The sequence below is a fragment of the Ruditapes philippinarum genome, unplaced genomic scaffold (assembly GCF_026571515.1).
Source record: "Ruditapes philippinarum isolate M1 unplaced genomic scaffold, ASM2657151v2 ctg147_1_1_1_1, whole genome shotgun sequence".
NCBI lineage: Eukaryota > Metazoa > Mollusca > Bivalvia > Venerida > Veneridae > Ruditapes > Ruditapes philippinarum.
Window position 1 is genome coordinate 205,923 of NW_026863615.1, and position 23,582 is coordinate 229,504.

At 31.4% G+C, this 23,582-nt stretch overlaps 1 protein-coding gene across 4 annotated transcripts in view; it reads right to left on the reverse strand.

Moving 5' to 3' along the window:
• The window catches only part of LOC132722725 (thymocyte selection-associated high mobility group box protein TOX-like), a 72,728-nt gene continuing 49,146 nt past the window's right edge, over nucleotides 1–23,582 (reverse strand). For all 4 annotated transcript variants that reach the window (XM_060707258.1, XM_060707260.1, XM_060707257.1 and 1 more), the window contains 4 exons: nucleotides 14,362–14,442; nucleotides 5,499–5,927; nucleotides 4,189–4,313; nucleotides 1–3,687 (listed from right to left, as the gene is read on the reverse strand). In XM_060707258.1, the coding sequence (XP_060563241.1) occupies nucleotides 3,624–3,687; nucleotides 4,189–4,313; nucleotides 5,499–5,927; nucleotides 14,362–14,442 (699 nt within the window). In that variant the 3' untranslated portion in view covers nucleotides 1–3,623. The remainder of the gene's footprint in view (nucleotides 3,688–4,188; nucleotides 4,314–5,498; nucleotides 5,928–14,361; nucleotides 14,443–23,582) is intronic.

A 23,582-nucleotide genomic window follows, 5' to 3' on the forward strand; every position in this document is an offset into this window, starting at 1 on the left:
TTGTTTAATTTTTAGATTTAATGTAATTTACTAATCATGTTCACATATTCTGAAATATAATGAAATGCAAATATATTACAACAAATTATTTAAGATTTTTTGAAGCAGGTTATAATTCTGATGGTATATTTTACAATGATATTATTTCCTCGATCAACTTCATGATTTAACAATACATTCGTCTTTCAAAGATATAAATAATGAATCTGAAATAAGAAAATGAATTATTATACAAAACAAACCATATTTTTCATTTATATTTCCCCATTTCTTTGTTACAAAGAATTTAAATTTACATTTTCAAAACTACATGCAAGAACAGAAACTGAAGGGCAATTTAATGACAACAAAATTGTTTAATGCAGCAAATGTTCAGATGTTTTCAATAATGGTTAACGAATGTTCCAAAATTATATAATTCTTTGTACAAGGCCTTATTGAATAGAAAATTATGAAAACAAAATGAAACAATTGTAAAACAAAAGACTTTATACCATATTATATTTCCCTTAAATATACTTAAAACAAAAATGGAACATAAATTAATGTTTGTGATACAGCAGATACATGATAATTTAACATTGTTCATCAAAATAACTACCCCGACTTGAAGGAGCGTTTTAACTTTAACTGATAAGATAATTAACTTACATTGTTTAATCAACAAATACAACATCCAAAGCTGTTGTATGTAGATTTAATACAAGGAATCATTCTTATGCTATCATAGTTTTGTTCTCCAAACTCAATAGAGTTCTTTAATCATTCTTTCAACTTGTATAAATTAGCAGAAAAAAAAATTAAGTTTAAAACAAGTTGTCTTGTTGAAAATGATTTTTTAGTCTTAAGAGATAGTTTATATACACTCACTGATCACTGGCTGATAAAAAAGAATAATTCAGTAATATTCCATCCCTTAGATTATGTTTCTAAAGTTACTATAATTCCCTATGGCATTTACTATAATTCTCTATGGCAAACTTAAGACATAGAAAATTGATACACAAAACTTTTTTATACAAACATGTAATACTGGAGTATGCTTTATACAGCAGCATTTAAATTTTAAATATGTACATAGGGGAAAAAACAATTTAACTCAACCATTCATTATGTACATAATATGAGCACATTTTCATTCATTCAGGTAGATAAGTATTGCCAAGGCCACACTCATTTAATAAATGTTCATTAGCTTTTAACTCTTACATTGCCTTTGTCAGGCTCTTTAGTTACATACAAGACTCTTGTATATAATTTATGTCTAAGGTAATAAAAGAATAGCAATTAAAATTTAATTTGTATACAATAACTAATAGCTTACATTTTGAATTATGTGTACCACCCCAATCAAAAAACCAAGACATTTAAAACTGAAAGAGCACTTGTTTATTTTGTGTGGCCTTGCAAAAGATATTCCATATGCACTGTTTAAAAGAATAAATAAATAATTTTATACATGTATGTAAGTGTGGGCAGTCCCTGTCATATATATGATAACTAAAAACAGGCCATGCCAACATTTCTTCTTACTTTGAATTCTTCTCTAATGTATTACATATTAAACCTAGGGCTGTCATTGATGGACACTTTTGTATTGATATATTCAGAGATATATCAACTTTAACAGTAGATACAATGAAAAACATTTAAATGTGTGTTTTAAATTGGGATCATGGTGTTATGCATGCTTGTATAATACTACAAATACTACAAACTAACCGAAAGTTTTTTCTGTTATTTTTGTCAACACAGTTTAAAGTTCAAGTTAGCCTAGAAAACTGTAAAAAAATGACTTCTCTTATTAGCAAAATTGAAATGTATATATTTACTAAAAGAAATAAATAAATTTTAGCTTGTATCGATATTTGAAAGTGTGTATCTATATTATTGTATCAGATGATGAATATCGATATCGAGATATACAATGACGGTCCTAATTAAACGTAAATGGATACAAACTAACTGCTGAGGGAGAACAAGACTATTTTCGTAAAATAAAAATCGCTGGTATTAAAAACTTTCCATAAATTCTAAATACTACATGGTACATTTTAGAAGAAAGTTGGCATGGCCTTATATCTATACAAAAGGTAACATAATCTAAAAACATTAAATAATATACAAAAAAAATAATCTAACACAAACAACAAAAGTTAATCATTCAACCAAAAATAACGCTTACTTATGTGCTTTTTTTTAAATCAAACAAAATGCTAACTTAAATCTTAAAACCAACAAACTCAATACTGTTTAGATTTTCATATTAAAAAAATAAGTTTAATATTAGCTTGATCAATAAATATAATAATATGATACCATGTAGATCTACTAGTTCAAAATTTAGAACAAATTAAATAAGTATCAAATATGAAATACAAAAATACAAGAAAGTTCATCAGAAATAAACCAGACCATACAATAATTGCTTCAGATAACCTACATGTACATGTACTTTGTTTTCTGTTTACCTTTACATTGTTTAACTTTTAAGTATATATAAGACCTATATTATACCAGTAAATATTCTTGAATGGTAGAGACTCTTGTACTGAAACTAAACTTAAAATTACAGTTATTATTTTCTAAAATTTGAAACGTGAAATTAAATTCCTTGGAAACAAATAATAACCGACGAATATGATACTGAAATGAATGCAATACATGACACAATAACTGTCATTTCTCAGTACTGTCTCTCAAATCTGGAGCAAAATATTTCATGTCAAAGAACTGTTTAGAGATTGCAAGGAATGTCATCAGCGTATGATATAATTAAATCTGACATGTTGTTTACAACATAGGCTGACACTTAGTTAATGTCAGCCTCACCTTAGAAATTGTTTATGATTTAAGATGTATATGTTTGACAGACCTAGACATCGGTCAGACTGGCTTTAACCTACCTACTCAACTTTTAGCATGACTACAAGATAGTAGCTTAAGTATAAAACTTCTTGTAAGAGTCGTGTAACATGTGCATGTCAATGTCATGAAAATAGCAGCAAATACTTGACAAAAGGTAGTACACTGCTAAATGTGTAAAACATTGTCTTTAGACTTTAAAAAAAAAAAAAAAAATAATAATAATAATAAATAAAAATATCTTTCTCTCTTTTAAATTGAACACATCAGTCTTGTGAAGAAAAAAGCCTCATATTTCTTTCATGTACACAAAAAAAAAATCACTTAAACATATTAAATTTACATTTCCACATGTTTTGACAATACAACTTTCATTTCTTTAATGTAAAGTAGGTATATAAATTTTATCAAAGCAATGATTTGCCACTTAGTATTCATATATGTACACTGATACAAGATCTTGTGTATAATATGATATCTTCAGATAAGTCAACACATCATTATGAACTAGTCTTAGTTTCCAGCAATGTAGTTCTGTTATTTTTGTATGTAATACACTTCATACATGTTCATATATTACAGATTAACAAACAAAGGTGTGTTCCCTGTTTCTCAAACATCCATACATATACAAGTATGTTCCCAGTTTGTTAGTGAAGTATGTTCACTGTAATTCAGTCAACAAAATGTTGTCCAGCGTTGCTTGTTTTGGTTCAATCCATTTTGGAATGTCTCCTCCCAATTGAGCGATGCAGTAATCATTTCACTGTGAACGCATTATTCGGGACTTGACGGTTAGCTACCCAGGCTGTGAAAACATCTCTGAAAACAAGTCATAGTAATTCTTATTGGAAAATTTCAATCATAACAATATTAAACCTGCGTATAAGTAAAGGTAGCACAATAGACTTTTGTTTGACAAAATATCATGCAGCTTTACATGTTAAACTTGAATGAAACCAAACATTATTGTTTCACAAGCCCTGCCTTTTTTTATTAGAATAATTTTTAACAAAACATGTCCGAGTGGTTAACATGCCGCATTAGTAGTCTAAGGAATGCATTCTGTGTGGGTTCAATCCCCATTTAGGGCCAGCCATTGGTTCCTAGAGCAAGGAACTTTACACTCTGCTCAATTCTTGTTAGTTCCAGGTACGGATTTGAGAGTATGTCTATAAGCTTTAAGCTTCATACACAATCGAGCTAAAAATAAATTCTGTACAAACCAACTAAAACACTGTTGAAGGGGCACGTGGTAAAACTCAACCATTGAAATACTCTGAAGAAAATAAAGTGTAGGAAACAAGATATAAAATAGCATACCTGCAATGAGAGACGACACATTCGTTGCTACAGTACTCACTGTCCCAGCCTATGTTGTCTATTGCCCTATTTACACAACCATTTCTGATACACATACCACCTGATAATACCCTCCCTGCATTACCCTGAAATAATCATCATAAACATTCCAGTTATATATACAGCAAGTCAAGTGCGAGACCCATAAATTCATATTAACTCACTTCACCTTTATTATAATAATGGTTTATTGATACTTTATTTTAAATGAAAGCCTAAAAAATAATGTAGCAAAAAGATGCTATGGTTTCCTATATCAAAACAAATAAAGAAAAATATTGTATATTTGTAAAGAAACAACTTCAATACCAACATTTAAAATATTTTGTTAACAAAACTTGTTTTAAATCACATTAAAACAGAAAACACTTAGAACAAGGTGATAAATTTTCTTACTACCAATACTTTTTTTAATTAAGGCAGCGTAAAAGTTACACTTTTGTTAACATATCGCCAAGCTTGATTTAAAGTTACAAAAATAAATTGTAAAATAGGATACAGTGTAAAATTATTGTCAGATAAGGAAAGTTAAGAACATGCTTTTCACAGGTTTGCTATAGGATGAATACTTGAAATTTCACAGAGTGAACAAAATAAAACATTCTCTTAATAACTATAAACTTCCAGCAGTGAATGATGAACGCCTTTTAAAAGTAAAAAATATCTCAACGACCAAAAAAAATCCACCCAACAAAAAACAAGACAATATTAACATGTCATCTAACATAATAAATAAACATATTTTGTTATTATTCAATTTCCTATGATTACTTTGATACAATCTACTTAATTTTGACACCTGATCAGATAGATTTGATAGTCATATTTAATTAATATTAACTAAATAAAACCTGCAATAACATGTGCTTTTTTCACCAGAAATGACAGTCATAATCAATAATGCAAAAAATATTATATGACAGTAGTTTCAAATGGCATAAGAGTGTTTGTATACAATTTCACGAAATTATCAATCTTTTTCAGCAGATTTGTTAATGCATTCATTTCTTCTTCACTATTTGAAATACTCTACACAAGGGTAATAAAATGATAATTAAAAATGAAGATTTTTTTATAAAATACTAGAGCCATATTTGAACACTTTTACATTTAATTATTGCTGATCTTAAATGATGATAACCATATGCTGGTGTTATAATATTAAATACCTGTCAGGACAGACAATGAACAAATTTAGCATTCAAGGTTATATCCCAATCAAGATGTCATAAATGATTAATTCAGCGAGTAGGTGACAATGTTAAACTTACCCCAGTGGGTGGTAACCGTTGGGAGTCAAACCTCATTCCACCATTATCCATCATGTCCATGGACTGATTGTTGTTATAGCTACCAACATTATATTGTTGTGGTGGAGACTGTGGGCTGTATAGATTGTTGTGTTGTGGGCTCGTCACGTGCTGGCCCATCATGTTTTGAGGACTAGACACGTGTTGCGGACTTGTCATATGATACGGACTAGAGATATGAGTTTGACACCCAGGAACCACTTGTGCTGGGCTACCCATATGTGCCGGAGAGCCCATGTGTGCAGGAGAAGCCATGTGAGCAGGGGAGCCCATGTGTGCGGGGGAACCCATGTGTTGTGGGCTGATACTATTCATGTAGCCCATCATGTGCTGTGGAGAAGTGCCTGTGGGGGATCTGTGTGGAGGAGAAGGGGATTCCTCCATTCTTGTCTGAAATTGAGAATAAAACATAATTATACATGTAAAAAGGAAGACTATTGAAGTATCACTTAACACAACTCTTTCCCCCAATGACTCTGTATAATGAATTTGTTCCACAGGCTGACATAGGCCTGTCATTATTAGCTCTACACATTAGTATGTGCTTCAGGACTTAATTTTTATAATGTGTCCCAGTATGTATCAATTTTGTCAAGTAATGAAAAGAGTTATAGCAATTTAAGCAAAATTCAGTAAATTGACCATTTTAAGGTCAGAGCATATCTGGACACTAAACAATACCAGGAGTGTACCAAATAGTTAAATGATGTTCACTGTCACAAACAATTCAAATTTGCCATTAACTTCAGCTTAAACAGTTTATTGCATGTACAAGGAAATAATATTTAATCATTCACAGCTCAGTTATTAAAGTACATAAATACACATAATTATGACAACACAGACAAATGTTTATCTTGAATAATTTCAAATTTCAATGGCTCTAAATAAAATTAAGAAAATAAAAGATAACTGTTGACAAAAGAGGTTGGTCATTGATTATAAAATAAAGAAAATTTTTATCTCTTTAATAACTGAATAATATGTTTCATTCAAAGTAAGGAAGGGTTTTTTTGCCTTCAAGCTTGAAATAAAATAACATATTGAATTATTAACGGATTAAAGATTTTTACTCAACAGACTAACTATCGAACTCAACTACCTTTTCTTCAAACTTCTCTTTTTACAGAAATTAAAAAAAAAAATTGGATTTCTCTGCATCATTTTCCCCTCATCATTTTGAAATATAAAATACATTCTTTAAGAACCAATAACCTAGACTTGTGTTTAAAACCGAAGTTCACCCTACATTTAAAATGACTTTTGCAACATAAACCTGGAGGCCACACTTTTAACTCAATATCATTACCTCACATAATGATATTAGCATTGTATCATATACCCTAATGATACTCAATATGTGATGCTCCGTCATTGATAAAGTAACATTGTGCCGATAATGTCATCATGGTTGGCATCACCATTCTTAACCTGATATGTTTTTACTCGGATCAAATCTACCGGCACGCTTAAATGTAATTATTGTACATGCTGCGATTACAAAAAATAATATCAACAGATGAACTTGCTCAAAAATGTAGGCCCTTAAATATTCTGTCTTTAAATGGTCCTAAAATTTCCATCACACACCTAGTACTGACTAAATTCACTTGTAAATAATTTACAGAAACTAGAGTGAAAATATTATGATGCAAGGGTGACTTGCATAAACTGAGATTTATCGTTACATTGTCAGTGCTTATTCCCTATAGTATATTGAGTGAATATCATCGTCTTTATTCTCTCATTTAAATCTAAAATGTTATTCTCCTCTTTTCTTGTTATTATAAATATATTACATATACCGAAAACAGTTGATTAAACCTACTCCAATGTATTGACGTCTTTTCCTTTTTACTTGTAAGATATATATATATATATATATATATAATAAAGGATGAACATCCATAGTTGTAAAATAACATTTTTTTATGACTTAATATGAACGCTTAAAGGAAATGTTCACTTTTTACCCACACCTTAACATTAATAGGCAAAATCAGATCATGGGTTGCAAGTTGTAGCCCCTGAAGTTAGGAAAGAATTAAAGGTATTTCATACAAAGTTGCTTCAAACTGTATAATGATTCTGTGGTTACTTGTATTTTACATGTACAAAATAATTAATCGAAGAAAACTAGTCAGGTATAACGGGAACCAGTGAATATACAGGTCAATCTATCACAGAAAATTATTCATTCAAAGCTATATATCTCCACTATTCTTTATTTGCTGCACTCCAGACAACAAGACTAGTGACCATAACCCTTTGTGTATAAAAAGGTAACTAAATCAAACAATTTCTCAGTAAGAGTTATTGCCCTTGATTATCTTTTTTTTTGTGTTTGTTACAACTATGATACATATATTAAGGTATGACTATCCTTATGCATTACCTCCACTTTTTATTTTAATGCAGGACATTAATCTATAATTTATTTCTAATCATCTAACTTTATTTACAGAAATTATCAAATTTGACTATGTATCTATGTTAGACCTGTTTTCTCTAACTTATCATAATGGTAATTTTCCATTTGGGTAATAGATTTATAATAAAATAGCATGTGCATATCAAACTTTTCAAGGTACAAGGACTTTATTCATGCAAAGATTTATAGAATACGATATTTGTTCGTTAAAATCAGTTTAAATATCAGAACAACTGGCAGATGTATGATTACACAATGAGTTAACAGATGCTTTTTCTACTCCCATGTTATTTACAATTTACTCAAGTCAGGACTTTATCTTGCTCTTTGTGTAATAACTCTCACATAATTGAGCCGCGTCACGACAAAACCAACATAATGGGTTTGCGACCAGCATGGATCCAGACCAGCCTGCGCATCTGCGCAGTCTGATCAGGATCCATGCTGTTCGCTATCAGTTTCTCTACTTGTAATAGAGTTGGTAAGCGAACAGCATGGATCCTGATCAGACTACGCGGATGCGCAGGCTGGTATGAATCCATGCTGGTTGCAAACGCACTATGTTGATTTTGTCATGACGCGGCTCATATATTGTAACTGAATCACATTTTAAAGCAAAAAAATGTAATAGTTGCTTAAATTTGAATGATTCTTGTGTTTGTTTCACATCTTTGTCTGAAAATAACTAATGCTTAACAAAGGGCTGACAACAATTTGTAAACATCTTTCAAGCGAAACAACTAAATTGTTTGTTGGATTTTCCTATCTTATTTTTGTTAAGACTATAAATTTCAATATTGTACTACTAAAATTAAATAGACACACCATACTACAGTCATGTCAGATTGTACTGAAGTTATTGCACTCGCATTATACTTAGCTTAAAACAAAGAAAAAGAACTAAGTAATTTTATAACTTTTTCCATGACAAAAAAATGTTACTACATCTACAATAACCAGTGCTTTTACTAGTTCAGCAAATCATTTTACACTTTTATTATAGTCAAATTAGACTGTTCTCTTAAACATCATTTAAATAAGCTTACATTCTTGCCTTTTAAATTTTTTTATCTGGTCAGTTTATGATGATTTACACTATAAAATTCTGTGTATTAAGATTACAAGAAAATCCAACGGACCTCGAGCTGTAGAATCTAACATCTGAGACAGAATATTTACCCCCATTAACATCAAACAGATATTTTATTTCAAAGAGAAACATAACATATAGATACAAGGAAGTAAAAGAACATTTCAATCAATTAGTCTACTTTTGTTATTCAAATAATATCTTTTGAGGGCTTTGATCTAGAGTGTGTTGTAGAAATTACCTTAAAATGTGCGTCTTTTATAACAATGAATGATGTAAGTTCAGAAAGATGTCTTAAGGCGATGCGATATCTTAAGTTCTATATCTGTATCTATCCCTGAATTTTTTCTCAACTAAAATCACACAGAAACCTGTACAGACAGACAGACATTAAGGCTTATTGTATATATTAAGTATTCAATTTTCCTTTTTAAATCAGTCATATATGAACAATTAGTACCTTCCACTCAAACTGATAAAATGTTAGGTGTCTACTTGAAAACCTGGTCAAACTATCTTTAAGATCAATACTAAGGCATTATCAACCATCAATTAGCTTACTTTTAGTACCACGCAGTAATACACGGGACATTATTCTGTTACTGATAAATCAAAAAGTTATTGGTGTATATAATGTTCTCATCCTCAACAATATATGATGATGATGATATCGTCTAAAATTATCATGATGTTGACATACATTGACTCGCATTTACTCTCCGATAACTCTGTCCCGTCTTTTATGTTACTTTATTTTCTTCTAACATATAATTAGCCATCATCAATGACAAAGCCGTCAATATCAAGACTACTCCAGACTACCTAGCTACGATTGTCACCTGTCGTACGCAACAACTGCTTTCAGATCAGTTTGCATTTCGCTTGTTCAAGCGTGGCAACCAATTACTACCCCCTCTTGAGATAGGAATCAAAAACTCTCTGATACCTTTTAAGGAATAGATTACTTCTAAAAGGTTATTATGAAATTAATGCATATTTCCTTGCATTAAAATCGATTTTTGAAAGTTAAGTGTTATCTGGCAAAACATTCTTCTCAAGTTTTGTCCCCAAAAAAAAAAATATAATATAAAAGAATGAAATACAGAGAAATCTTTCTTTCTTTCACGACATTATTCCAGGAATGTACTGTATCTTGTATTCTATCAAATAATACTTTACCATCTATCATTAATGAATTCTTAATATTGACAAATGAGTTTTTTCAAAATTTAAATATTTCATTCAAATTAATTGTGTTTTGTCATTAATACTATAATTAAACATAGAATATGTAAATAAATTGGCTTCAAAAACCCTTACTGAATTAGCTTAATGGACTTGGCCAGATTTGAGAATGAAAAGTTCATATAATAAATGTCTTTATATAATGTCCTAAATACAATGGAATGTTGGTCCATACAATTTTTAACTGGCAACAGTTCAGTGTCAACGTTCAATTTATTTATCTTCTTTTTCTCAAAAGCTCATTTTTGTTTTGTTTTGTTTCATTTGGTTTTACGGTGCACCAACACAATTAAGCGCAAAACAAGAAAGATGATTTTGGCTTAGCTGTTTTGAAGACCACCTCTAAATACAAACCACACATAGAAACCATAGTGCTTATTTGTATAATAGGTCAAAAACAGAAAAAAGTAATATCTGAATAGAGCAAAAAAATCAGTTTTAACAGACCAGCTTTCAACTAGCTACATAGTTCATCTTCTTAAATTGGCTACCTTTACTATTATTTAAGTCCTAAAATTCATCTTTTTCAATATCATTTTTTCCTGAACCCAATTTCACGGGGGAGGAAGTGTTACACGAAAGATGGAGTTCTTATGATAACTTGTTTGGAGTTCTTATGATAACTGTCACGGAGTTCCTGGAAAACGTTACGGATTTCTGTGGAAAACTTTTCTATATACTTGGAGAACTCGCGTAAAAAATGGTTATTTTTAACTTTAAATGGGGAGTTTGAGGTGCTAAATGAAACTTTGATAATTAAGCTTGCCCTACATATTGTATTTTGTTTCAGAAAAAATCGTTAAGTCCATATTTTGTCGCCTTTTTAAAAAAAATCTGGTAGTTTTGAGAAAAATTACCAAATTACTTGCTAATTCGTACATATTGACCTTTTCATTTGTGATCTTCTTCGTTGCTATACTTAATTACCTAATAATTATGGAGAGATGCAAACATAAAGCCCGGGCTAATAAATTTATACCCGACTTTTCAAATGTTACGGAGTTCTTGCGATAACTCAAAATATGTCCTGGAGTTCTTATGATAACTTTTGTTTCTGCCAGTGTGTTTTGTGCTTAATCACGGCACGTTTAAGCGTATTTTTATTAGTCAATAAGTGTGTAAATCATTATGAAGCATAGTACGCTTATCATTTGCAAAATAATTTGGTTATATAACGTTGGTTTTGATCGTGTTTTTCAGTTCAAGAGATATTTTTCTTACCTCCGTTTCTTGTGGGTTTTTTTGTGTTTGTTTTGGTCTTTGTGTGTGTGTGTGTGTTTTTTTTATTTTATTGGAATGACTGTAAACATACTTGATGTAGAGCATTTACTTACAGGATAAAAATACGCTTTGAATTTAATACTCAAGCATGATTTCGTCATATATGCATTATTCCTGGCAGTTTTAGAGAACATTAAGTAACTATGCTATCGGTATGCATGTAAATGGTTATCAGCAAAATAGTAGGTAGTATGCACTACCCTTATCTAAATTTAATGAGGTGGGTGTCGTCTTTATGTATTCAACGGGTATTTCAATTTCTAAAAGGTATCAGTTTTTGTCATAGAAACGTATAAAGTTCTATGACAATGATATGACGATAGAAAGTAAGTCTTTAATAAGATATGTGAGTCACCGTAAGGTTCATGCCGTTTATCGACCTTGTTCCTTTCTCTATTAAATCCAATGTAGCATCACGTGACGTATAGCAGTTTCCATTTTTCGGAAAATTACTGCATACATTTTTCTTATCAAAGTTGGAGTCCTAGTGGAAATTTTGCAACAACTTTTGCTGTAATTGATTACAAAAATATATTGTCGAACTTCTTTCGCTCGAACACGTAGGGCACGTGCAAATCTGTCGAAGAGATCGGTAGTAATCGGTTGATTTTTTATTCATAAAAAGATCATACATTTCGGGTGCATGGGTGTGAAGGATATCCCGGTTATATACGTTACATGGTATATAATGATACAATTTACTTAGCCGCTTCTTGAGGGAAGCCCAACTACTTATTGTCTGCTTTAGAAAGGCGGTTGCTTAAAACAAGTTATCTGAGAAAAAAAGTGTAAGTTTTAAATATTTTTTCCTTGGCGGTTTAAGCCATGTTACTGCTGAATACAGGTGACCGCTGATTCAGGTTTTCCTGAAGAATTTTGTTTGTTTGTTTGTTTTTTTCATTTTACGCCTTTTCCCAACAGTATTTCAGTCATATGGGCGGGTAGTTTCCATCGTTCCTGGAGAGTTACACCAGTACTAGACTACCTTCCTCCGTGCTAAACTACCAAAGCATCTCCCGGGGATCGAACCCACGCCAGAGAGGTAACTGGATTAGAAGTCATCGACTCAAACCCCTCGACCACGGAGGTTGTCGTTCCTGAAGATATAACTTAGCACCTGTTTATCCTATGTAGACTGTACACCAAAGCAGTTTCATGTCTTCTCCAGATATATTCATTGATCGTGTTTTAATTTTGCCACATGGCCTCAATGTTGCATTTGCGGAAACTTATGACATAAAACTTTTGTTGACGAACAGCTAGTATACACAGAAACATTTAGTGCATTCGTTGGGTTTTATAATGTCAATATGATTTCGCACAAATTTAATTAGGAACTAAAACACGATCAAAACCAACGTTATATAATCAAATTTTTGTGCAAATGATAAGCGTACTATGCTTCATAATGATTTACACACTTATTGACTAATAAAATACGCTTAAACGTGCCGTAATTATGCACAAGAAACACACTGGCAGTAACAAAAGTTATCATAAGAACTCCAGGACATATTTTGAGTTATCACAAGAACTCCGTAACATTTGAAAAATCGGGTATACATTTATTAGCCCGGGCTTTATGTTTGCAACTCTCTACTATAATTAGGTGATTATGTATAGCAACGAAGAAGATCACAAATGAAAAAGTCAATATGTACGAATTAGCAAGTAATTTGGAAATTTTTCTCAAAACTACTAGATTTTTTTAAACGGCGACGAAATATGGACTAAAATATGTAGGGCAAGCTTAATTATCAACGTTTAATTTAGCACCTCTAACTCCCCATTTAAAGTTAAAAATAACCATTTTTTACGCGAGTTCTCGAAGTATATAGAAAAGTTTTCCACAGAAATCCGTAACGTTTTCCAGGAATTCCGTGACAGTTATCATAAGAACTCCAAACAAGTTATCATAAGAACTCCATCCTTCGTGTAACACTTCCTCCCCCGTGAATTTCATATTATAAAAAGTTTCCATAGAAACTTTATATCAATCAATTTTTATTATGATCAAAATGGAAAAATTCATATGACATTATTAGAGGTAAAATGAGCAGAATACAAGAAAGTATTAAATGATGTGTTTATTGCCATGATTGACTACCTGACTTATGATGAGAATATCACCCTGACTGACTACCTGACCTATGATGAGGATATTGCACCTGACTGACTACCTGACCTATGATGAGGATATTGCACCTGACTGACTACCTGACGTATGATGAGAATATTGTCCTGATTGACTACCTGACTTATGATGAGAATATTACACCTGACTGACTACATGACTTATGATGAGAATATTGTCCTGATTGACTACCTGACTTATGATGAGGATATTGCCCTGATTGACTACCTGACTTATGATGAGGATATTGCCCTGATTGACTACCTGACTTATGATGAGAATATTGCCCTGACTGACTACCTGACTTATGATGAGAATATTCACCTGACTGACTACCTGACTTATGATGAGAACATTACTCTGATTGACTACCTGACCTATGATGAGGAAATTGCTTGACTGACTACATGACTTATGATGAGAATATTACACCTGACTGACTACCTGACCTATGATGAGAATATTACCCTGATTGACTACCTGACCTATGATGAGAATATTGCCCTGACTGACTACCTGACTTATGATGAGGATATTGCCCTGATTGACTACCTGACTTATGATAAGAATATTGCCCTGATTGACTACCTGTCTTATGATGAGAAAATAACGCTGATTGACTACCAGACTGTAATTAGCTTACCTGAGATACAAGACTGGCTCTATATGCAGCTAGCTGCTTCAAGTACTCCTTTTTAGCAATTTCCGTCCTCTTCTTGTAATCCTGAAAGTAAAATAATTATACTGATAATCACATGTATTGATATATATAAATGTAATTTATAATAAAAAGTTTCATTTTTTTATTATACATGTTAATTAATATGAGCACTGGTGATGATAACATTATGGACTACACCATCTTCATAGAGCTTGATTTGCTTGTATTGTATATTCATGCTGTCAGATCAGACTCAATACTGTCAGCTAAAAATAAAAATAATTGAAATTTGGCCATAATTGTGTTCAATTTTATATTTTTCTAAATGAAAAAATAGTCCATAATTCAAGTGATCAACAGAATTTTTCTATAATTATCATTCAGAATGTATCAGTAAGGTTCAATACTTTAAAAGAGTAGGGCAGTCTTTTAGTAATTTAGTTCCTTTTTTAATACTGTATAATAAACATTTTTTATTATAAATCATTGGTCAATCAACATTATTATAGCAAACCTTTTAAAAGATATATCTTATTCAACTTGACAGCCAAAAAATGAGCATAATGTGACTTCAATCCAGATCATCTTAAATATATCATAATCACAGTTTTATTATCAGATCTCGGAAAAAAATGACAAAGACTACACAAGAGTAACTGGACAGTCTATTGGAAATTTTATAACTTTTTTTTTCTCTCCCAAAATTTATTTCACTATTTCACCCTGTCACGATTCATCAAATTCCATACTTCAAAATGATGTTCATATTTCCATGGCGAAATTAACAAACACAGGGTTACCATGACGATGAAAAAAAGATGAAAACAAATATTAGTAATAATGAAGAATAATTTTCGAGTCACGTCAATGAGTCATTTATGGGAGAATGTAAATTAGGAGGCACTTAGAAAATAAATCATCCAGCTGATCTGCAAATATTTCTTCTTTACATTAATTATTCATTGGGAAAAACCTCGTTAATTAAAACTATCAAATTGATTTATAATTTCTCAATATTTTTTTTTTCTCAAAAATCTGTTACAAATTTTTTTCCCCTTTTACTTTTTTAATCGAAAGTTGGTACTGATTTTAAAAGAATGTTTAGAAAAAAAACCAACATAACTATAAACTGTATGAGAAGAAAACATAAAAATTTTAAGTATAAAAAGGCTCTTGTGCTTTATTGAATTACTTATTATCCAAGAAAGAAAGCTAAATCTTAAATGTTTCATCTACATTCATTATAATGATACAGACTATCACCAATGTTCGTGGAGTTACGATCAATTTGAACTCCAATGGCTCTAAAATGCAATAAAATTAACAATGTGAGAAACGTTTAACACCCACCCTTACCATATGAGACAAATATTAACATTTTCATTCTGAACCCGAACACCCACTACTCAATCAACATTGCCATACTGGGCATGTCATGAAAACAACTATTTCATTAAATACAGCCTCTTGTATTATTCAAATTAGCTCTTAAAAAGTAATCCTTAATATTTTCATTTGGCTTATTATAGATTGTTCTATACTTTTTATTGATTGGATTTTGACCCGTACCTTGACAACATAGTTGATTGCCAATATTTGAGTAAAATTATAAGTTTATCAAAGGCTCATTATTTTTTTCCTCTTCTCTTATACAGGGAAAACATGAGTTTTATAATGTTTAAATAACAAAATAACAGATTTACAGCACCTTAGATGCTTATCAACTTAAGACAGTAGAGCTAAATGAGATATTATTTTTGTCATAAAGTATCAAAATGTAAACAAAGTAGTATTTTGACTTTTATACAAAATACTAAATTGCCATAACTGTACTAAGCAAATGACGATTTAAGCAATTTGGTCAATAATTAACATTTTGGAAAACTATAACAGGACAACAAAAACTTTTGAAAAACAGGCTTTCATATTTAGTTAGACGCCGCTTGCAAGCAGCGTCTAGTAGATATGCTTTTGTCCATACAGCAATGGGGAAAATTTTAGACTTGATTTTGTGTATTTCTTTTGTTTTAACAAAATCACACTGTTTTTCTGTGTTTTAAATTTTCTAATAAAAATAGCTTTTATGATGTACAACATGTCACAGAGCTTTAAGGGATTAGAAAAAACGTTTAACTGAAGTGATAGTGCCATGTTTGAAAATCATATTCTTTTTATCATTATCTAATTTTATCTACATAATAAATAACGTGCCAATTAGCCAATCTATTGTCGATCCTTCTAAAACTTAACCGTTGAGAGGTGACAACTGAGGCAGTGTCACTTACTTCATTTGCTTCGCCTCTGTTGAAGTTGGGCTCCGCCATAAATTGTCATATCAAATTTGATATTATACTCCATATGCTAGCATTTAGTCTTCGTTGACGGGGTAGAAGGGAACCAGGACAACTTTGATCAATATGACTTGTCGAATCATTAAATTACAAGTTACAAAGCCTAAACCACGCCCACTATCAGAGAGGTGGTTCTCACAGTACAACAAACAGGTTACACTACGGCTTGTAAGGGGAGATCACTGCAGAACGGTTTGTTCTCAAAATCATTCGAACATTATGCAATTCGTACCAATACTTAAATGGGTATATTCTCGGCACATATTGTCTTGAATTTATTCTAAGTATACCAATCATTTCAATTTTATTTGTTATCCAATTTATTTTGATTCAACCAGACGTTTCAGTCAAATATGACTGCCTCAAATACAAAACAAACTGTCCTAGAAAAAATTTGTTGACAACCCTGCTATATCTGAATAGAACATAAGAACTGCGCCCCTGTCTGAATGAGTAAAATGCCGCACAAATCTGCGTGCTAACTAAATGTTGTCATAATCTCATCTTCATTTAAATATAATAAAATGGCATTACAAAATATTGTAACAAGGAGAACAAATTATTCTAACACAATATTTGATTAGAATCAAAATGTCATATGTCTACTTTTCTATTATATATTGCTTATACAAAATAAATGCAGTGGTATTATTACATTTACAAAATCTCCATGGATACGTATGAGCAAATCTGTTACTAAAATTAAATATATGTTCTGCGCAAACCTGCACACAATATATTTTAGAAATTCTATATTTGATAAAGTTTTGACTCATTTTATGACAGCATTGAATGTTCTAACAGAGAATTATGATATAATTGTAATATTCTATACTACTCAGGTAATCAATTGGTTCCCAACCTACAGTTCCTTGTCCAGAATAAATCAACAAATGAACAGAATAATGGTCTTTGATTTAAAGATATATTGTATGACCAGCAGTTACTGGTATGATATGATGTAAATGGGGGATATAACCAATTAGAACTCAAACTAATGAGAAACAAAGGAAATAACCAATACAGACTCAAACATACCAAAAACATAGGAAACATTAATGAGGACTCAAACTAATGAAAGATAAGGGAAATAACCAATAAGGACTCAAACTAATGAAAGATAAAGGAAATAACCAATAAGGACTCAAACTAATCTAAGTCAGAGGAAATAACCAATTAGGAGACAAACTAACCAGTCAGAGGAAATAACAAATAAGGTCTCAAACTTATTAAAGACATATGTATAAGGACTCAAACTTATAAAATACATAGGAAATCACAAAAAAGGACTCAAACTTACCAAACAGAAAGGAAATAACAAATAAGGAATCAAACCAACCAAGCACAAAGGAAATAATAAATAAGGAATCAAACCAACCAAGCACAAAGGAAATAATAAATAAGGAATCAAACCAACCAAGCACAAAGGAAATAATAAATAAGGACTCAAACTAACAATGACCAATAAGGACTCAGGTAGCTATCTGCAGGCTGAGAGTCATGTATGCTTGGCATGATTTCACCTTGCGGCAGTAAAATGACAAGTCGATAATTATGCACAACCTTGCAGTCTAACAAAACTCAATTCCTTTAATGTACATAATTTTAGCATTTTGATATTAACTGTATTGGAGAGCTAAATTTACCCCACAAAATAATGTCATGCATTGAGAATATTATGCCTGATCAGTAAAATAAATCAAACAATATGGCAAAACGGTCAACAAACCAAATACATAATTTCCTATTTAGTTAAATATATATTCTAAAATAATGCAAAATCCTATTTTTTAAATACCGAGGAAAAGCAATAAAACAAGCTGCTTTGTGTAGTTTTATGAAACCCCCATTATAATCTGAGTAATAGAAGTCAATTCTACGGCAATAAAATACGATATACAAAATTTCCATAAAGCTATAATGTCATCAAACTGCTTATTTATTATTCTATCATTGTAAGGCCATCATGTGTGATAGTTGAATTGTTCGGAACTATTTCTGCCTGAATAATCGCTCCTATTATCATCATGTCATTTTAATCTGCACAATTTATTTGACAACAATAATCACTCCTGAATTTCTATGCAAGTCCAACAGAAAATAATGCAGAAATTAACATGATTGGAAAAACGGGTCCTGAGCGCACAATTGCAAATTTTATTTCGGCTTGACAGGGCACGTATATAGTGCTGGGAAACAGAAGAAACATGATCGTTACAAATGTCAAAATTATCATCAGCCCTTAAATTGTGATGCATTAACAAAATTGAGTATGCACACAAAATATATATAATTAAAGCGAGAGTATGTATTTGATCAAGATACAAACTAAAATAATCATAAAATTTGATTATTATTACGCAATTTATTAATTTGTTAAAATTATAAGAGTAGGCCACTGGTTTATTGTAATTAGATTAAACATTAGAATACAATATAATCTGAAAGTTATTCTAATTCCAATTTTCTGAACTATTGATGATATACCGTAAAATTAAATGCCCCTCCCCCCTTATTAAGCCTCCCCCACCCCCAGTTTATTCATACGGAAACCTACTCACCAGTAGAACTCGAGAGTAAATCTATAATTTCATTCAAACCTTCAGAACCCATTTTATTTTATAGTAAACATAAAAATGTATCATATAAAATTTTAAATTATAAAACTTGTTTTAACATTGTAATGAAAATTTGCTTAACACCAAACATATTTGCACTGATTTTTTGATTCAGGTAAAACTGAGTTTAAATACGTCCCTCCCCCACCCCTCTTGGAAAATGTTAGAGCCCTGGGGGTGTTTAACAGAAATTTTACAGTACATGAGCAAAACTATGTACTTCTTTATTTGTTATGTTCATGGCAGGCAAGTATAATTTCTTTGCAGAATCATTGATGAAAAAGCGATTAATTAAGTTTCTATCACTCACATTCATTGTTTTCTTTCAGCAAATGTAAACAGAACTTAATTCAATTCATGTAGAGGAGAAAAAAAACCCCAAGAACATGTGAATGCCTTGCCCATCAAGAGAATTCTGATATAGAGCTTTAAAACAGAAGAAAAAGGCCAATGATGGAAAAACTAAAAAAAAACAACAATGCATTAGTGACAGATCTAAATCAATAAAAGCTTGATTGAAGTAGTTTCAAATTATATGGCATCATGAAATTATTACACATTTTTTTCATTATGTAATTGCATCCATCAATAATTAATGTAATTTGTAATTTATAAATTAATTAGGAGAGGGCTGTAAAGTCGTCCCACTGTGAGAAATAAACTTTTATGACACTTTAAATCAAACAAAATTTCTGTTCTCTTCTCAAGAAAAATGGCTTTTTATAGTTTTTCATAAACATCAGAGCTCTTGGCTGTTGTTTTCTGTGTATGGAATTAAGTTATTGTGAAAATCATCTTCAATATCATTTTTTTGTCATTTTATTGACAATTTTCCTACAACCTAAACAAAAAAGAAGAATCAGAAAAGTTAAAAACCTACAATATGAAAACATTATAGCCTCTCAAGCTTTATTTTCTCAATAAAGAAACAAGATTTAAAATACAACTGCTTGAATTTCAGCCTTATTTCATTGTCCATTATCAAAAAAGAAACAACACATCTTAAGTTGCTACAAAGAAATCTATAAAAATGTTCAGGGCCAGTGAGTATTCATCAACATATAAGTGTAAAACCTATATCATTTGGACTTTAGTTTGCGAAATAATGAAAACCCTAGCACATGCTTTAAACCTTTGTACTTAAGACACTTCCAAAGCCCTTCTCTGGGTACACATTAAATCTGAATCCACAGAAAATAAAAGCATAAACTTTAGACATTGTTAAACAAAACAGTGCCGACAACTTTCTATGCAATTTGAAATGCAATATCTTTTTCAAAAAAAAAATAAATAAAAAAAATTAATCACAATAATTCATTTTCATCTTGAACACCAATAAATATTTTATTTCAGTACAGAAACACCTGTGTTTAGAAATGAAATAAAATTTCAACAGAAATAGTGAACAATAAACGTCAATATCAACATGAAATTGCAACTCTTTTATGTGTTTCAGATTTCCCAAATATTGCAAAATTTAGTAAAGTGTCTTTACTTTATTTGTGCATTAAGAAATGTATTATGCTTGCAGATCTGTTTAATATATATTGTTTTTTGAATTCCAGTAGATTATCTAAATTATTTATGTACTCATGAAATAGAAAGATAGACACAAATTCTGCTTTCTTATAATTTCGAAATCATTACTCCCAGAAGTTTATTTTCTGCAGTAAAACTGTGAAGTTGTGAACAGCACCACAAACTGATAAGGGGCCTCCATGTCAACAAGTCACCTACATTTGACAAAATTTTACCACAGTGAACCAACATTATATTCTACAACTTTTTACCACATTGCACCTCCATTACAACAAATCACCTACATTTTACAACTTTTTACCATAATTCCCCTACTTTACAAGAAGTCACCTACATTTTACAACTTTTTACCAGAGTGAACCTACATTATAGTTTACATTTTTTTACCACAATGCCCCTACTTAATAAGAAGTCAACTATATTTCACAGCTTTTTACCACAAAGCCCCTACTTTACAAGAACACACCACTATTTCATAACTATTTACAACAATTAATGCCCCTACTTTACAAGAAGTATCTTTTTACAACAATGCACCTACTTTACAGCAAGTCACCTACATTTTACAGATTTTTACCACACTTCACCTTTTATTGTAACCTTACAACTTTTTACCACAATTTTACCTACTTATAACTCAATCTAGCTGTTACAACAAAGCACCTTTTAATTTCTAAAATAACAATCTGATTTCCTAACACCACAACAAAATGAATGCGCTTTTAACAACAACACTAAAAACCTGTCATTTCTTATCTTACATGCTGGGAAAGCTTTATTTCATTAATAATGGACTGATTTCATCAATTTCAAAGCCAGTGTAATCTGTATAATCAAGAACATTTCCATGTTCATCTATATCTAATGGAAAAGTAATCAATCAAGTATGTAGTTAATATTTTATAGAAGAAATACAATGCTCTATAAATGAAATGATGATTAAAGGGGTATGTCTTGCATCTAAATTCAAGATAGAAATCTAAATTGTTTTAATACTGTGCCTCCACTGTCTATGCAATAATGCAGGAGTAAAATATATATGGATTTACCACATATTTAAGTTACGCAATTGAAAAGTAACACAACCGAAAAGTAGCACAACTGAAAAGTAACATGCAAAGTAGCACAACTGAAAAGTAACATGCAAAGTAGCACAACTGAAAAGTAACAAATGTGAAAACTAACACATAAAGAAGCACAACTGAAAGGTGACATAGGAATGGATTCCATGGAAATAAAAAATAACATGAAGTATAATTCTATCAAGATAGAAATGATTGCTGGTCTCCAACACTTCACCCTGCTCATTTTGTATCACGGTATTCAGTAACAGTTCATGATGCAAGATACTTCAAATTGAGCATTCAAAAGTATAAAGCAAAGTTGGACTGCACATATGAGCTTGCTAGGCTATTTTTATACTGCTTGCTATGGTCACCATACAGCATAGTGGCCCATGTTGATTTAAGGTAGTCTTACTGTAATGCTTTCCCGCCAAAAACAAGAGCCGGTTGAACCAGGTGATGCTCCCCGAATAGGTTTTGGACACAGGAAGGTATACCTCTTGTTGTGTCAGAGTTATGTCACAGACAAAGTTCAAAGTGTAAAAACAACCCAAATATTGTGCACGACACATTGTCTCAATATGGTGATCATTTTTGTGAAATGGTTGTAAAATCCGACTTCAAATAACGAAGTTATGTGCCTGACATTATTTTGCTGCAAGGTCATGCTGTGACCTTGACCTTCAAGGTAGTGACCCAAATGTTGCATGCGACACGTCGATTCAATATGGTGATCATCTCTGTGAAATAGTTGTTAAATCCGACTTCCAGAAACAAAGTTATGGGCCGGACACGATTTTGCTGCAAGGTCATACCGTGACCTTGACCTTCAAGGTAGCGACCCAAATGTTGCATGCGACACAATGTCTCATTGTGGTGATCATTTCTATGAAATAGTTGTAAAATCCGACTTCAAATAATGAAGTTATGTGCCGGACACAATTTTGCTGCAAGGTCATGCTGTGACCTTGACCTTCAAGGTAGCGAGCCAAATGTTGCGCACGACCACCATTTTAATATGGTGATCATTTCTGTGAAATAGTTTAAAAATCTGACTTCAAATAAGGAAGTTATGGGCCGGACACGAATTCGGTACGTACGTACGGACGGACGGACTGACGGACGGACGGACAACCCTATGACTATATGCTCCCCCGAAATTTTTCGGGGAGCATTAAAAAATAACATCAGCCAATATTGTAGCAAATCGGTTATTTCCAAATTTTTTTTTTTTTTTTTTTCTCAAAATCTTGGGCATTAGATCATTTACATCAATCATCTTTTATCGCTATGTACTAAATTCCAGTTATCAACAGTTAAAAATTATTGAAAACCGAAGATTGTGAAAAAAAAACATGCTGGAAATGACCGATTTTTTTACGATATTGGTCGATGTCAGAAAATTTTTGGCGCGAAAGCATTGCAGTATGACTACCGTTTTAACTGCAAAAATGCAAAAGAAGCAAAGATTGTCAAATAAATGGCATTTTTGGAAAGTGTAACAGAACACCAAAAATAAACAAGGAACATCGCAATGCGATGCAACCAGGTTTTCAGCAAAATATTTCACAGAAGCTTTGTCATGCAGGGGCATTTATTTTAAAGTGAACGCCCGCCCGCCACCCAAAATC